General features: G+C 28.7%; 1 protein-coding gene across 3 annotated transcripts in view; it reads right to left on the bottom strand.

The window, feature by feature from the left end:
- Nucleotides 1-18,529, bottom strand: part of LOC130664529 (protein-tyrosine sulfotransferase) — a 168,013-nt gene that overhangs the window by 18,963 nt on the left and 130,521 nt on the right. For all 3 annotated transcript variants that reach the window (XM_057464470.1, XM_057464472.1, XM_057464471.1), the window contains one exon: nt 3,847-4,088. In XM_057464470.1, the coding sequence (XP_057320453.1) occupies nt 3,847-3,990 (144 nt within the window). In that variant the 5' untranslated portion in view covers nt 3,991-4,088. The remainder of the gene's footprint in view (nt 1-3,846; nt 4,089-18,529) is intronic.

Here is an 18,529-nt window from a genome sequence, read left to right as displayed (position 1 = left end):
TTATAATAAAATTAAATGAAAAAAAAAAATTTGTAGACTACAGGAGTAAAAATGTGTCGAGCTATTAACCGGCAATTGAAAGGAAATTAATAATGATTTTAAAAGAATTAAATTTCTGTTAAAAGAATTATGAGAATAAAAAAAGTTAATTAAATCGATAAAAAAATTTAAATCATTTAAAATGAATGAAAATAAATTTTTTTATTAAAATTATTGAATAATAATTTTCGTCTAAGGTATTTTTAAAATATTCAAATTAGGAAAATATCGATTTGAATTTGAATAAAATAAAAATAAAAAAAGAATAACGAGAAATCGATGAGGTATTTTATATTTCAGAGTAGTAAAAATAGACTTTAGGTCAGACGAGCAGACAAACTGGTTGAATATACGGGGCGAATATGTACACCAGTTAATAGTATACAGGAAGACTTGATGTTAAAATGGATAGCCGATCGATTGGAATAACGGTTGACCCTGCAAGGGTAAGAGATGGCCGACAATTCTTCGGAAACTAGCCCCATTTCAGGGATCCTTTTGCAGGTCGACAGATAAAAATGGTTGAGTACTATTGCCAATGTTGAAAACCTTGTACATTATCCCTGATTTTATTGCAAATCTATGGTAGTTGGTAAAATATCTTTCCGTATTTTAACTATCGTTACAATGTACTTTAAAACAATTCCTTATTTTTTTTTTTTTACTTTATTTCTAAAAAAAATTTAATATTTAATAAAGTTTATATACTATTTATTACGTAAATATCGACGGTCTAATTAGCAAATTGGCTAACTTAATATTTTTTAGTCGGTGATTCTGTGGAATTTTCAGATACTGATAGTCACAAAAAATATTATACATATACTAGATATGAAATTGATTTTTAAATTGTTTCTTTTTTGCATAAATGGAGGATTTTTTTTAAATGGAGTTAGACAATTTGCTAATTAGAACGTCGATATATAGAATATATCTACACTAGGGTGATCCAAAAAATAACAAATTTTTTTTTTTCTCGGAAACAGGTTCAAGAGTTTCATTTAGATAAAAAAAGACGCCTGTGAAAATTATAGCTCTTAATATTAACATTGAGAGGTTCCTCATCGCACTTTTCTAATTTCCATAAGAATAACATGAAACAAATTTTTTTTACGTCGTCTGATTTTTATATGTAAGTAGCTAACGAAGCGTCATAGGAATAATTGTCAGGCATATTTTTGTAGGGAATTGAAAGCTCTACAAAAAAAGATACTTATCATTTTTTAAGGAATCTATTTGTTCAAAAGTTATTTGAGGTTGAAGTCGAATTCATATTAAATTTTGAGATTTTCTTACTTTTCCGGCGGAACTATCAGACCTATTACAAAATATCATTCGACCTTTTTTGTAGACAACTTTATTCCCTAGAAGTTATTTTTCATAAACTTTTTTCGAATTCCGCATTGTTTTCTAGTTATTTTTATTTTAATGTCATACTCATAAAAAAAATAGTCTTCTGATCAATTTTAAGAGCTTAACATTAAAATAAAAATACCTAGAAAGCAATGCGGAATTCGAAAAAACTTTATTAAAAATAACTTCTAGGGAATAAAATTGTCTACAAAAAAGGTCGAATGATATTTTGTAATAGGTCTGATAGTTCCGCCGGAAAAGTAAGAAAATCTCAAAATTTAATATGAATTTGACTTCAACCTCAAATAACTTTTGAACAAATAGATTCCTTAAAAAATGATAAGCATCTTTTTTTGTAGTGCTTTCAATTCCCTACAAAAATATGCCTGACAATTATTCCTATGACGCTTCGTTAGCTACTTATATATAAAAATCAGACGACGTAAAAAAAATTTATTCCATGTTATTCTTATGGAAAATAGAAAAGTGCGATGAGGAACCTCTTAATGTTAATATTAAGAGCTCTAATTTTCACAGGCATCTTTTTTTATCTAAATGAAACTCTTGAACCCGTTTCCGAAAAAAAAAAAAAAAATGGTTATTTTTTGGATCACCCTAATATACACTGATAGAAATATTTATTTGATATTAATATTAATAATTATTTGGCTGAAATAAGCATTGTTTGCTTCAAATATAGATTTATTAATAGTTAATAAATCTCATATTTGAGTGAACATCGCTGCGATATTTGACTACCGTGCCACTTTATGTTTATAACCTCGAATGGAATGAGTATGATTGCCAGTAAAGATTTATGGTAATATTTAATTTTTTTATATATTTTGTATTATAATTTTATCCTCAATTATAATTAATCGTGTGTATTATTTTATTCAAAAAAATAAAATTAAACAGTACTATAAATTATTTATTGTCATAAATCCTACTTAATTAACTTCATGTGTCATTTCTTTCTATTCAAATAAGCCAATTAACTATTAATAAATCTTATTTGGCTCAAATAAATATTTCTAACAGTGTATTAATATATTATATTAAATAAACATATATAATATTTAAATTAATAAACTATATTAACCCGTCGTCCGTCGCGCTCTGAGCGCAGCGATCCCTTTTTATTAAAAGATTATTAAAAAATCAAATAAATTTCCTAGTCTTATGAAATTTTAAGAGTTCTTCTACTATACTTTTTAGTATCTAATGAATGAATGATAATTGTTTTTCCAATATTTTAAGTATTAAAAAAATAATTTTTCTGTAGGAAAACCTGAGAAACGCGGTTTGCTGCTGACGCGTGTAAACTCGGGCATTGAATATGTTCGGATTTTCTGCACAGTGTTGCCAGTTACCACCAGAGACTCATTTCCAACTGATTTGATTCATCTCTTTCTATACTATTTTTATTTAATACAAAATTTTTATTTTAGGACAAAATTATAAAAAAAATAAAAATTGTCGAGTCGTATAAGCTTGTGTAGTTTGAATTTTGACTTAAAAAAGATTTTCGCTTCATGAAATTAAATACTTTGTTTAGTACTATTCACTTTAAAAAACTTGACTCAATAAAACAGAAAAATCCATCATTGGTGTTATGTCGTATCAGTTAATATAGGTATGTAAGGTTATAAAATTCAGCCGACGTTTCCTTGATCTACACATGCGTATGCTGATTAATTAAGTGCGCATGTGCAGTCTAGAGATTTTGGTCATGTTAATAAGGTAGTTAAATTCGAAGTAACGTCACAAGGTGATATAGTTGGATTAGCGAGAGTTTGCGCTTCGGTTTTTTACCCACACCATCAAGACGCAATGTCTTAGGTATTAAATTTAGGTGGTGGGGGTAAAAACCGAAAATATCCGAAACGCCAACTCTCGCTGATCGAACTATAGATTAGTTATTGGCGTGCATTATTGAGTAGGGATATACTTCGCCCACTTCACTCAAATTCAGTGGTTTAATATAAAAATGAGTGTTTTAATATATATAAAACCACTCGTTTGATCAATCAGAAAGGATGGTATAATATAAATATGATTCTATACATTTGAAAAATTAATTATGTCAATTATTACTATTCAAGAAAATATTGTTTTTACGAAAGTATTTCTTTCTCAGTGTTTGAGCGATGAAGTGAATTCAGATCGAAATAAGATCCATAATTATTCCTGATTCTTTGCAGCTTAGAGTGATTGAACGTAAAAATAAAACAAAACTAAGTCATATAATTTTATTAATTATAGTAAATTTAAATAATCCCTGATTAAAAAAAACGATTTACTCAATGATACATGTATATCTATATAGCATTAAAATTGAATCGTTTTGAATCATTTCTAATCTTTTTGAATCGTTTTTTTAAATCAGGGATCATCATAAAAAAGTACAATTAAAATTCTTTAATTGAATAAAAATAGAAAAAAATAATTTACCTCTTTTGGTATCATCATGGCGGAAGACTGATCTTTAGTACTACCGCATATAATTCCAAGTTCGTAGAGTGCAAATAGAAAAATAAGAGCGCAAAAACAGAGAATAGAACCCTTGCGGGCTCCACGAGTTAGTAGTAGTGACATATCAGTCTATATTAATCCAGCCACACTTTCAAATGGTTTTCATGTCACGAGATTATCGTAGATTAATTCGAATTATCGGTCATTCTGGCTCATCTCACCTGAAACAATTATTTTCATTAAATTATTATTCTGTTATGATAAAAGCTGTTATTGTTAATAAAAATATAATTCTTAATATTTATTGTTTTTTACACTGTAAAAAATTCGAGGAGTAAACGCTAGGAAAGCTTTAGAAAATATAAATTATAAAAAAACTCCACAGAGTGAAATTGCAGTAAAAACTAGCGGATTAGATTACTAATATATTGTGAGGTTAAGTCCCATATGTTTCGACATTCATATTGAGTGCGAAAATACACGGAAAAAAATGTTGGCTCGAAACCTACCAATTTTTATTATGCTGTCGACCAAACTTGAAACAGAAAGTGATGCATCCAAAAATTTATTATGCTTTTATAAAAAATTATTATGCCGCATCACAATTATTATAATGTATAAAAATGATTGTTATTAAAGCTTATTGATAAGTTTCTCGCGCATAGTAAATATTGTGATACAGCATAATGATTTTTCTTAATACGTTTAATCATTAATACCTGAATTAATTATTTATTAAAACGATCATAATTCTCATAAAGGGAGAAAGAAATTATTTCTATTAAATATAACTGAAATAAAATCCACGCTACTCCAAAATCATTCCGCTCAGAAAAAAAAAATCCCTATTCACTCTGCGTGCGGAGCGATTTTTTTGAAAACTCCAATACTCCGAGTGACGGAGTCAATTCGGATTGGAATAAAATCCGTATTTACACCTGATTCTTTACAGTGTATTATTATTCATCACAAAACAAATACATCTTTCAACACATATCGGGTAAAAGCCACATGAAATCCTAACGCTAGCTAGTACTCAGTGACTCAATGCAAATTTTAACTCCGTGATCTCGTAGATCGTTTTAGTATAACTACTGGTGTACTATCAACTGTGACACGGTACATATATTGCTTGCAACGCCATTATACTCTCTACTACAAGCTTTACGGCTTTACGACTGCTAATCACATAAATTTTATAATATTGCCACACACGACAACGTTAAACGAAAGAGTATATTCTAAGATATTTTCTTTGTGTTCATTTTCAACAAATTGTTTTTCTATTGGTTCTAATGATATAGGTATTAAAATAAGTAGGGGAAAGCAAATGACCCTTAAAAAAATTTTGAATATTTTATTTTCGATTTAAAATTTTCGGTTAAAAAATTTTTCGTGGCCCAAATTGGCTTATCATGTTCATGTTGCATTTTTGTACAGTTTTTAAAAATAATTTTTGATCCCTATCTTTTAGTAATAATTATTTGGCAATGTTTTGTAAGAAAGTTAAGTAAGTTTCGTAAGAATTTTAATTACTATAGATATTGGATAGTATGAATTTTAAATTTACAACAGTATTGGAAGAATGGAAGTGTCCTCAATAAATTGTAAAAGATAGATCAGATTATAGGGAAAGGGTCGAGTGTTCTCTGCTCTTATAACACTTGACACCTAGAATACTTTGGCAGTGATAAACTGCTATTGCGATTGCTTTTAACTTTGATTTAGTACTTGGTTAGTTTAACAACTTACTTTAACTCGTATTGAGATACTTGAAGTAATAAATCAACCAAAAATCTATACAAATATATATAAGGGAGCTGAGCTTCAGGGTCAAATGAAAATTTATTAAATAAAAAAAACTAAAAAATAAGGTAAAAGACCTAGTACCCGATCATTTCATGTATTTGTATATCTATTTTTAGTAAAATTTAGTAAACATAGAAATAGAAATAAATGTAGTGATCGGGTACTAGGATTTCAGATATTTAAACTTTTTGATTTTTATGGGACTATTGATTAATACTCTAAAAAAGTTCCCATTATAAATCAATGGTCTCATAAAAATCAAAAAATGTTCAAAAAAAGTTCCAAAATCACCACGTTTGAATCTTTTATGAACGCGATAAAAATTCATGTCCCAAAAACAGCTTAACAATGTATTTAGTACACAAATACAAATTTTATGTAGATTTGAAAAACGTTTACAAAGAGTTCCAAATTCGAGATTTTTGAACTTTTTTGGAACGAGGTAAAATCTAGTAAAAAAATGTTTTGAGAAATATGTTTTAAAAACGTTCTTTTTTGACTCAAAATTCGCTCACGTAAAGTTCTAGATCAACTTTTTGTTTTTTTACTATTAAAATCACAAAAGTTCAAAAAAAGTTCCACTCGAAATTTTAATCTGTATGTAAATAAGTATACTTATTTCATTTTTTTAAATGATCAAATAGTTTATTTTTACTGACTTTTTAGTGTAAAACACTTATTAATCATTAAAAATTAAAATCAATAATACATTTCAAAAACTACTAGCGTACACGGAAAGAATTTTCGTATGATTATTGCCATGTTATTTATTCTAAAAATTACTCTAAATCGAGTAATCTTGGGCCATTACGACTTTTTACTTTCGAATTACATAATTTTACTCTTTCAGTGAGTAAAAATCAATCAGATTAATTTTTACTCACAATTACGAGTAACAATTACACCTAGCGGCTGTCTAAATAAATTCTCTCTAATTCAATTTTTACTCGTAGGTTATGATAAAATGTTGATGATTCAATTTATAAAATTTATATTGAATTACAATAAAAATTACAATTAATAGGCTGAAATTTTCATAAAAAATCTAAAAATCATCTAATTGCTTTAAAATATGACTTAAAATAAATATTTTGAAAAATAATAAAAAAAAATTAATCTTATTGTGTTGAAAAAGAAAAGATACAAATTTTTTTTTAATTTTAAAATAAATATTAAGTTATAGAGAGATACAGAGATCGTCATTTTTTCCAAGCCTACGTTTCTGTGCATAACATGTAAGTTGTCGCGAGCAAAATAAAAGACATTTAATTGAAGCCGATATTAACCGAAGATTAACGGAGACTACTGAAATATTACTCTGCAGTTTAGAGTAAAAATTACTTCCATAGATAAGAAAATTTATTTGAGTTATAGGCAGTTTTTCATCAAAAAGTTAATGGGTTTAAAAAAATGGTATATTGGGGAGTAAAAATTAATCGCATTGAGTAAAAATTAATAGATTAAGATGAGATATTCACAATAATCGATTAAATATAAGACTTTTAAAAAATTACTCAGTAGTAGAGTAAAACATGGTCTAGCAACGTTAATATTTAAACAAAAAATATTAAATTTAAAACAAAAAAAAAATTTGGAAAATCCAAAAGTGCACGCCTCGAACGCTCATGTTATGTTTTTTTTTAAAAGTTAAATTTCGAATAAAATTGAATATCCCGCTCTTTTCCCATAAAAATTTTCATGGTAAATATACGGTAATAAAAGTAAAAAAAAAAATAAATAATGAGAACATTCCTAATGAAAAATGGCGGCAGTGTGTGTTTGTTTACATGTAAGATTGCCGGTTTTAACCGTAATGATTTATTTTTAAAAAAACGAGAAGGCCTACCGTAGTGATTTTCGAAAGGAACCTTCTTTGCTTATTTCTGAAAATTTTGAAAAAAAAATTAAGTAGTTTCGTCAAGTCGTTCTCGAGATATCCGTACCACGCCGTTTTTTTGAACCACAGACTAATGCACGTCCACGATAAATTTTTTTTAATGAACTTTTTTTTATAGTAATACATATTAGACAAATTAAAAAAAGTATCAGGATTATTTATTAGTGTTTCAGCTTTATATTGATGTGCTTTTCATAATGTGTAAGAGTAATAGAAAAAAAATATATGCACTTTAATGAGTGGAAATCGTGTGACCTTGACAGGTCGGTTATAAAGCACAACCTCTCCGCTTCGCTTCCGAGGCGTGCAATACCAATTTTTTGAAACGGCCCAGGATTACTCGAAATTACAGAGTAATTTTTATCAAAAAATTCTTTCCGTGTAGCAATGACAAAATAAGCCACTGTCGAAATCAGTGAACATTTCAAGATAGTGACAGAGACCAAGAGTTTACGAATGTTAGGAGTAAAAATACTTTTGCGATATTTAAGTGAGTGTAGTGCTGCATAGATCTTAAGTGAAATTTGAGCAACATGAGTATTCCAAGATAAGTCATTTGCAGTATATACCTTGAGACTATTAATTGAATTTACAAATGATATTACTATTCTATCAATGACAACTTGCGGTACATCAAACACTTTCAAGTAATCTCAGTTTCTGTTTCGACCCTAAGATCATGATTTTAGTCTTCTTAAAATTGATCTCAAGACTGTTTTTAACAAACCAATTCGCAACCGCCTGAGCATACAAAGTCAAGAGTCTATAATCGCTTTTTCCAACTGAAATAGCTCGAAATGCAGGTATGCATTACCTGAATTACTTCATACTTGAATAACCTCAAATGGAAGTCAAAAAAGAAGAGCCAGCTTATGTTAAAGCTCAAAATTCCATTATTTCCTTAGAGGTTCCGTTTTGGAATGTTTAACGTAGTTCTATAAGCTCTGAGTTATTTGATACAATAAATAAACACTTAATAAAAAAATATTAAATTAGTTACAATACTAAAATTATTTTTATGATAATATTTTATAATATAATCTAAAAATATTATTATCATTGTTATTAAAATTATCAATTTATTTATAATAATATGAATGGTAAATATGAAATTTAATATTTCCATTGAGTATTCAAATGAACTAATGCAGATTTAATATATTAGTTTCAACACTAATTCACTCGGTCTCTAGTCGGAAATAATTTTCTCTGTATTTGTACTTTCAATATTGCTATGTGTGTATTACCTTTTATCCACAATAGCCGGAATTCGAGGATTATTAACCTTTAGCAAAAGCTCATAGCGGGAGCTATACCCAAAAGTGAGTCACCAAAGTGTGGTTTTGCGGCGATAGAAACCAAACGTTGCGACATTTGACTCTAAATCAAAAACCACATTCAAACTGTTTATTTAATGTAATTAATTCAGTTAATTTAGTACAATAACATTAATCCAGTTCACAAGTATTTGCTTTTATAGATAACGAGAGGTTTCATTTCATTCATTAGTGTAACTGCTAACTATTTTTTTTTTCTTTTTGTAAAGTAAATAAAAGCTAAAATCAATACTTTTAGTTTTTTTAATCTGACCAAACTGTAAAAATGTTTATTTACAAATTTAAAAATAAAATAAATATTTGATATAAAAGTTTTCTATGTTTTTATGTATATAAAAATATAAATCAAAAAATGTTATTTCCCATTGGTTAACTGAATTATATGACGGAAATATATATTATTAATTTTTTTAATATTTTTTTGGAAGTGTCTGTGTAAGCTATTTATCATGTCACTGGTGCAATGGACGACAGATGAAAAGGGGTTGAGAGGGGATAGCTGTGGGGTAAAGAGAGGCGTGAACCCAAGAGTTTGTATCTATTTTCCAGTGTAAGCTTTCAGCGGCAGTTTTCATCCGGATTCTCCAGTTACTCTTGCAACATCCTCTCGACGCGATTGTACCCACCCCTCATTTTCGTTACCCACGAGCGTTGTACACGATGAAAGATGAGGACAATCACCACATATTGCCATTACCCCTAGAGAAACGTGTGTGTAGGTAGTAGTACCTATGCTTCGGCTTTTTCATCCTCTTTGTACTGGCTTTGTTGGACTTCTTCATCACCCTCTTCTATATACTTCCTCCAGCTTTCTGGTTTTCCCATCTCTTCATATTTTTTACTTGTTTTTCTTTTGTCTCCTCAAAGTCTTTTGTTCGTTTCGTTAGCTTTCGTTTTGACGCCTTTTCAACTTTAGCTTCCTACTATTTCTTTCGATCTTCAGTTTTACCTCAGTTCTGTTTGTATTTGTTTGTTTTTTGGTATTTTTTTTTATTTTATCGCCGAAGCATACTCACTAATGGTCATTACTTTATAGTCACTAAACAATTATTTAATTAGGTCATATAATTACTAATTTTCCAACTCACTGCATTACAATTATCTGTAATAAATACTGTTAAAAAAAGAAAATTAAACATTCTAACCTTAAAAAAATTCACATTTCTTTTTATAACTTCTCTAATTATAAATCAATAAAATGTTATTAATTATTAGAAATTATTTTATGTTCGCTTTTATTGTTTATTGTAGAATTTTTAACTTCCCACTAAAAAATTGTAAATTTTCAAAAATTCGGAAAGTTATTGGTTTCGGTCCGATTTACGAAAATCGAATTTTCATCAGATGTCGACGTTTTGAGGTCCTAGGAAGCTATTCTGACTAATTTCAAGATGATGTCCGAGTGTATGTACGTACGTACACGGAGAGAAAAATATCGCCAGATTAAGAACCGATTTAGAACTTTAAGGTGTCATTCGACGCGGCTTGTCAATATCTTGAAGCTGTGAGAAATTGAGCTTGATCGGTAGGGCTCGTTCAGAGATATTCCAAAAATAAAATTTTTTTGGATAACTTTTAATGTGCTCGATGGATTGATCCCAAAACCGACTGGGCTCTAGAGCTTTATAAGCCGCGTCGAATGCCACCTTAACCATCAAAATCGGTTCATTCGTTCAAGAGAAACCGTTGTCGAAAGAATTAAAAAAAAAAAATTTTTTTTATTTTTTTTGAAATATCTCAAAAACGACTCAATAAATCGAATTCAAAATTTGATCAGCTTTAGAACTTGATAAAATGCGTCGATTGCCACCTTAACCGTCTCAATCGAGTAATTCGTTTGAGAGATATCGTTGGAGAAAAAATGGTGAAAAACGTTTTTTTTCGAAAACAACAGCATACAAAAGTATTTTCGAGCTCGAAGAGCTCGAAAATGTGTTTACAATAATGTTTTCGAGCTCAAGGAACTCAAAAGCAGCGGAAAGTTTTGGGGCTGACCCGCAGGGTCAACCGATAGACAGATTTTTTTTCTCAATTTTAATCATTATTGTTATGATAATTAATAATAAAAATCCCAAGTGATATCATGTGCCAGTTTTTTTCTTAGACACGTGTATTTTGTTTCGAGTAATAGAATGGAAGTGAAAAAGAAACTTAATTAATTTTATAGAGTAATTAAAAATCTACACTAAAAGAAAAAAAATCGGTCTATCGGTTGACCCTGCGGGCCAGCCCCAAAACTTTCCGCTGCTTTCGAGTTCCTTGAGCTCGAAAACATTATTGTAAACACATTTTCGAGCTCTTCGATCTTGAATATACTTTCGTATGCCATTGTTTTCGAAAAAGCCGTTTTTTAGCATTTATTTCTCCCACGATATCTCGTGAACGAATTAACCGATTTTGATGGTTGAGGCGGCAATCGACGTATTTTATTGATTTCTAGAGCTGATAAGATTCTGGAATTGTTTGGTTAAGTTGTTTCAAAGATATTCGCAAATAACTGTTTTTTACCACTTCTTTCTCGTGCGATATCTCTCGAACAAATTAACCGATTGAGATTACTAAGATGGCAATCGACGTATTTTATCAAATTCTAGAGCTGAATAGATTTTGAAGTCGATCGTTCAAGTCGTTTCTGAGAAATTAATAAAAAACTAAAAAAAAAACTTTTTTTTTTCGTAATTTGCCAATATTTTCGAGTCTACTTGATCAAATTATCTGAAATTTCCAGAAAAGTTGATGGCCAACAAGCTCTTTCGATTGTCGCCCTAACCATCTAAATCGGTTTATTAGTTAAAAAGTTACAGAAGTTTACACACACACACATACACACGGACGTCCATCCGGGAATAGTCAAAATAGGTTCCTAGGACCTCAAAACGTCGACATCTGATGAAAACTCGATTTTCGAAAATCGGGGTGAAAACAATAACTTCCCGAATTTTTCGAAAATCGTCGATTTTCTTAGCGGGAAGTTAAAAAAGATTGAAGTAATGAAAATATTTACTAAATTAAAAAAAATTTTCACTCTATACATTCATTCATGGAGTACTCAGTGAATCTGTAAAGATGGATTAAATTGATGAATATAGTTTTAAGAACTTTGAGATTAATTAAAAGTTGGTTTTATTAGCTATTAGATTATATATAGTGGATATTGACTCTTCTGAAAATTAAAATAGTCTGTTCTTATTTCTAATTCCTTTTGTTAGGCTTTGAACTCTCGAAAGTTCATTATTTATTCTTAAGAAGTTTAATGAAAGAAGTTCGCTTTGAGAATCGAGATCAGATTACTTGTGATATTAAATCCTCAAATACTAATTATAATGACAATGAAAAGTGGGAATTATCTATGGTATTGATTGCTTTTCTTTCGGAGATATTATACAATTTTAATTGAAGATCGATATCACGCTTATCCAGTAGAGTATAAAATTACGGTAAAACATATTACTTTTAATTAAAAAACGTAATTTTATAAAAAGTATTTCTACATTTTTTTTTTGGTTTGTTTTGATAAATATGATGTTGATAAGGAAAATGTGAAATAAGTTGTTACGATCAAGTGATGTCAGTTGGAAAATAAAACATATCACCATCAGGTTTTTGTGAACAAAGCGATGTTGAAGAAAAAAAAAAAATTTTAACGAAACAAAAGTTTCGTTATACCAGAAAGAACAGTTTATTTTGTTGGAGTTGATTGGGTCGCCTGGAGACTTTTAATCTCTACAAGCTTCAAGAAGGTAAAAAAAAAATATTTACAAACAAACCAACAAGCAAAAGAAGAGTTAATAAATAAATAATAAAAAAGATTAAATTTAACTTCCTTTGCTTGTAGGTTTCATTTCCGTATTACAGTAAATTAAATTATTAAAAGTTTATTTTGTTTGTTAAAATAATTTTCTTTTTGACTGCATATTAGATCCCCGAAAACATTGATACAAGTACCTTGGGATGATATTTCAGTTAAATTTATTTGCACAGAGCATACATTGTATAATTTCTATGTTAAATTAAATAGATTAGTTATGTGATGCTTGACGGAAGTTTAAATATTGAGATATTTATGCATTGAATTTTAAAACGTTTACCTTGAATAAATATGAATCTTATTGTCAAAGCATATATTACAGCTATTAATAGTTCAAGTTTAGTAATTCAATGAAGTATTATTATTTGCTGCAGAAAACCCCATTATTATCACTCAATGATAAATAAATATGAAGGAAAATAGTATAATAGCAATTAAAATGATCAATTTATTCTTTCAAATTGGATGGTTATTTTTGTAAAACTTTTGGAACTTGATAACTACAGTTATAATAAATATCAAAAGAAGATCAACACAAAGGAATTTATTTTTAATTATGAGCAATAATATATCATTTTATCTTCTTAATAGAATTAATTATACTTAATTTCAATTAAAACATGAATGAAAATCTTAATTTCATTTTGTTTGATTTCAAATTTGCCACTGTGGTATTTGGTATATATATATATATATGTATATATATATACATCAGGCTCGCGCATATTCTTGCGGTTGTACCACCAGTGTGCGGGTTTAATTATTTAACTTAATAAAAAAGCAGAGTTTAAAATTCAAATATTCAGTTGGAGTAAATTTTAAATTAACGATAATTTTTTCATTAATTTCACTAAATTAGTTCAGAGTGAAAACTATTCAAGTAAGCTTGTTATTTCTCTTTGTTGATTTAAAATTTTATCTGGTTAATAATTAATAAATTATACGAAATGTTCTAAAATGTTGGAAAATCAAAAAGTGCACACCTCAATCGTTTAAGATAATTTTCAATACTTAATTTGTTTATTATTATTTTGATTGTCATTATTTATAGATTATCAGTTTGATTTTTTAATTTCTTATTTTCTGTTCAATATTTTTTTGATGAACATTTTTTTTAAATATCCCGTCTTTTCGTATTAGATGTTGCTTTCTTTGGTCAATTCTATACTGCGCCGCTAGTACTGCTGCCAGTAGTTGATGGAAGGAAAAAATGAAAAAAATAATAACAACAGAAAAAATAAAAATGGCAGCTAAGTTTTTCTTACATAATCATAGTTTCATCTATTTAATTAAATATGTTATGTCCAATTAATTTTTCTTTATTAATTTATTTTATTTCATAAATAAATTTACGAAACTCCATTACAAAAGCGCACGAAAACGCAGCGTGAGATTTACCACCACTTATGCGTATAAAAGTAGCGCGAGGATTTTTGCAATGAGGATTGACGAATAAATAAAAACTGTCGTCATTTTCGACCGATGACAATAATTAAATTTCTCCCTTCAAATATCAAACAAAGTTTTTAAATAGCCTGAGCACCATGGCTCAGGACCTTAGTCGAATATCAGATATGGTAATCTTGAGTCCTTCAGAACGCGAATAACGAAACGGCGAAAATTTCGTGAATCTTATAAGATTGATGTATTATCGTACGTTTGTTTTCCATTTTTTGTTTGCCGTTCATCAAAAATAAAACTGGAACCGAAACAAAAAAATTAGCCAACGGTGAGCTCGTTATTAGCTAAATCTGCTAGCTAGTAACGCTGAGCTAGTGACTGGCTCTAAACTCATCTCCATTAGCCAGGATTCTACTCGGGTATTATTGCAAGAATCCGCGTTTGCGTTGAAAAGTCAATAACTAAATTTGAATTATCTATCAAAAAATTCTCAAGCATTGAATAAAAATATGATTCGATCGAATAGTGATACAAAATAAATACAATTTGTAATTCAATCTCGAGTCGATTCAGTTTTGTGCGTATAAGTCTTCGGGCCCAACAAAGACGCATAATAAAATAAAATTTTATTCTTAAAAATTGTGAAAAGTTATAGTGTATAATTGAAGTTCAATTAAAAACATTGTAATTGAAACGTTTAATAATAGACAACAGATCATAACTTCAACCTTGCGAGTTTCATTCGGAAATAGCACATAAGATTTTATCCTACAACCCCAGCCGCGCCCATTCAACCAAATCCTTTAGGAGGAGGCCGAGTGAGTTGCAAAATCTTGGAGGGATAAAAACCTGCCGTGTTAGAAGAATCATCTAAAGGTAAGTGAGAAACAATTTTAATATCTTTTCTCTCTATTGATCAATTTATAAATGCAATGTAACCAAGCTCGAAGGCGTTTGGGTTCGTAATCTTCAAAAAACCTACGGTAAATAATAAATATAGGAAGTGAAAATCTTCCTCGAATTCTTTATAGTTATCCGCATCCTCCATATCGCTCGTCAATAATTTTCCTATGGCTATCAAAGGGAGAAATCCCAGATAATAAATTTTAATTACAGCGGCGGACATAACAAATGCAATTAAACTAACAAAATTTAGATAGTGATTTTCATAAGGGTTCTTGTGATAAAAAATACAAAGAAAATAAAAAAAAAGTTCGGCCGATTAATTGTGTCTATCGAGATTTATCGTGTTTACGAAGTTTCAAACGTAACAATTGACAGCACTGGTTCTTGAGTTAAAATAATTTATTTTAAACTAATAATGTAACGAATCGATTTAATATTAGGTTCAAATGGATCCTTAACAAATTCTCTATATGCTAGTACACAATTTGACCTATTTTGGTGCAATTAAAAGAGTGTTAAAATATTTTTGTGTCAGTAAAATAGTCGAAAAAAAAGACCGTTCATAAAGCACCCTCAGCGCTTTTGCGCTTGAGGTATGCAATTGTTAATAGGTACTCAGTAATTCCATCCTTTCTAAGATCCTTAGAAAAACATTTCTAAGGAATTCTTAATTAATTGCCTTTAGTTTACAAAAATATTCTATCTATTAACGTAAAAACTGGTTTTTCTTCGAATTAAATTAAATATCGACTGTGAAAAAAGTGAGAAGATATATATCATTAATTATTCATGACATCCCTATGAAGGCAGTATATTTTCAACCGCAGCAATACGCACAGTACCCTTTTCCTCCAAATTTTAAATTGAAGATCAATATTTATTTTATTGGATTTTCATTAATGAGTACGATATATTTGGAATGCATACATGCGCTTATGATAATTGTTAAATATGACAAACTAGTTGACACTAACGAACAATGATTAAGGCCACTAAAAGCCAACAATTTGATTGTTCAATATGACAAAGACACTTTTGCATTAATAGGACGAGTTACTAATGTAAGCAAATCCGACGATTAATTGAATTGAGTACCAAACTCGTAGAACACAAAGGAACATCGTTTGACGATTAAATTCACCCTCATCTCTCATTCTCTATACACGTGTATAAGCCGTCCATTTCCTCCGACAAAACGTTATGTTGTGTAGTTACCACTTTGCAGATTTAACTTTTTTTTTCTTTATAATTTATTATACAATTTGCTAATCACGAACAAAGTCATGAAGAAGAGTACATATATGAGAGGAAAGATTTTTAGTTTTTACTGTACGCTAGATCTATGGTAGGTTTACTCTCTATAACAGGATCATTTTGTTTTTTTTTGTGTTTTGTAAAGAGATTAAGTCATAAACGATAACAATAATTGTAATTTTTATAAATACATAATGTGTTATTTAAAGATATAGTAAAAGGCCGGACAAAATAGGATAACAAAAAAATTCGGAAAAATAATTTTTATCTTAAAATGTTCTTTAACTGTAATTGATTATTTTTTTAAATTTTTAGATGCTTTCAAATTGTTGGGCGATTTAAAAATAATTTCTTTTTTTATTTTATTAACGTTTTTATTTTCAAATTAATTTTTAGTATGCACCACTAAAACAGTTCATACGATTATATGTACATAATGTTGTTATCGATGCATTGGACTATGTACATATTATTTAATTTACTTTGCACATTAATATAATTAGTATTTACATTTAATAAATATTTATAATTTAACATCAATATGTATTTGTTTATTTGCTTTAATAAACGTTAAAATACAAAAGCATATTTGCCAAAGTATTTTCATCAAGCAATAAAGTAAATAAAATAGTATTTTATACATCATGGGCATTCGGTGTTATGCTCTAGTGTAGGTTTGGAAGCATGAGCAAAGTGAGTGTTGCCAACACACGAGAGTATAATACTCGATGTCACTAGATGTACACAATGCTTATGTAATGAATATGTAATGAGTGTTATAAAAATCATTTACTTTATTATCATTAAAATAAATGTATGATTTATAAAGTTGGATACTTTGTTTAATACTATTCACTTAAAAAAACTTACGTCATAAGGCGATAGATTAGTTATTGGCTTGCATTACTGAGTAAGGATATACTCCTTCCATTTTACTCAAAATTAGTGTTTTAATATTTCAATAAAATCACTCTTTTGATCAATCAGAGCAGATTGTATTTTAATACAAAATTTTATGAGGCTGACTTTAGCCAATTAGCGGTACATTCTTCGGCGTCAGTTACATATATATATTCAAGGGTGTGCAAATCGAATCGAATGTTATTATCTAGACGAAAATAAAATTATAGATACGGTTCCCATAATTCTATAAAATTTTTTCCTATACTAACATAGGAATTAGAACCATAAATTCTAGGAGCAGTTCCTATAATTATAGGAATGTTTCCCATAATTATAGGGACAGTTCCTATAATTATAGGAATGCTACCAATAACATTATAAGAATGGTTCCTATAATTTATAGGAATTGTTCCTATAATATTATGAGAATCATTCTCATCGTATATAGGAATGACCTCTATATTTTACAGGAATCATTCCCATCAATTGTAGGAACTATTCCCATAATATTATAGGAATTGTTCCTATAATATTATGGAAATGGTTCCCATATGATCATGAAAAAATCAATTTGAAAAAAAGTGTAGGGATTAATTCTACAATACACCGAAATATTATTAAATATAAAAACAAAAATTCAAACATTGAAAAAAAATCGTATTTGGCTAAAACATTAAAATTTTTAACAAATTTTTTTTTTTTTTAACAAATTTAGCGTCGGAAAAGGCTTATTTGAATCCTTCCATATCATGAGGAAAATTTCTACACTATTTTGCAAAAAAAAATTTTTATAATATTATAGGAAAGGTTCCCATAATATTATAGGAATCGTTCCCATACCATTATGGGAATAGTTCTTATAATAGTATAGGAACGATTCCCATACCATTATGAGAATGGTTCCTATAATAGTACGGGGACGATTCCCATAATATTATGGAAAGGGTTCCCATATTGGTGTAGGATCTATTCCCATACCATTATGGGAATGGTTCCCATAATGATATGGGAACTATTCCCATAATGCATAGCAAAAGTTCCCATAATTTTCGTTCCGTGTAACTATTCGATTCAAAATTCGTATCAAATAATTCAAAGCTTTTCGAATTATTCGTCAATTTTTGAATCGTTTGTAACTTTTCAAAATAGTCGATTTGAATCGAGGAAATTCTGATCAGCTATCAAATATTAGATTTTTATTTAATGAAGAGCTTAGTTTTTAAAGTAACCAAAAATAATTTTGTCGTAGATTCGTGTTTCAGTTCTATTTACCTCTGACAAAAATTTGAATTATTGAAAAAAATGTTGCGATTTTAAGTCGTTCAAAGAAAAATCTTGGAATTCTTC

Source organism: Microplitis mediator, chromosome 3 (genome assembly GCF_029852145.1).
Source record: "Microplitis mediator isolate UGA2020A chromosome 3, iyMicMedi2.1, whole genome shotgun sequence".
NCBI lineage: Eukaryota > Metazoa > Arthropoda > Insecta > Hymenoptera > Braconidae > Microplitis > Microplitis mediator.
Note: the sequence above shows the minus strand (reverse complement) of the source record. Positions and strands in the feature narration are given on the sequence as shown.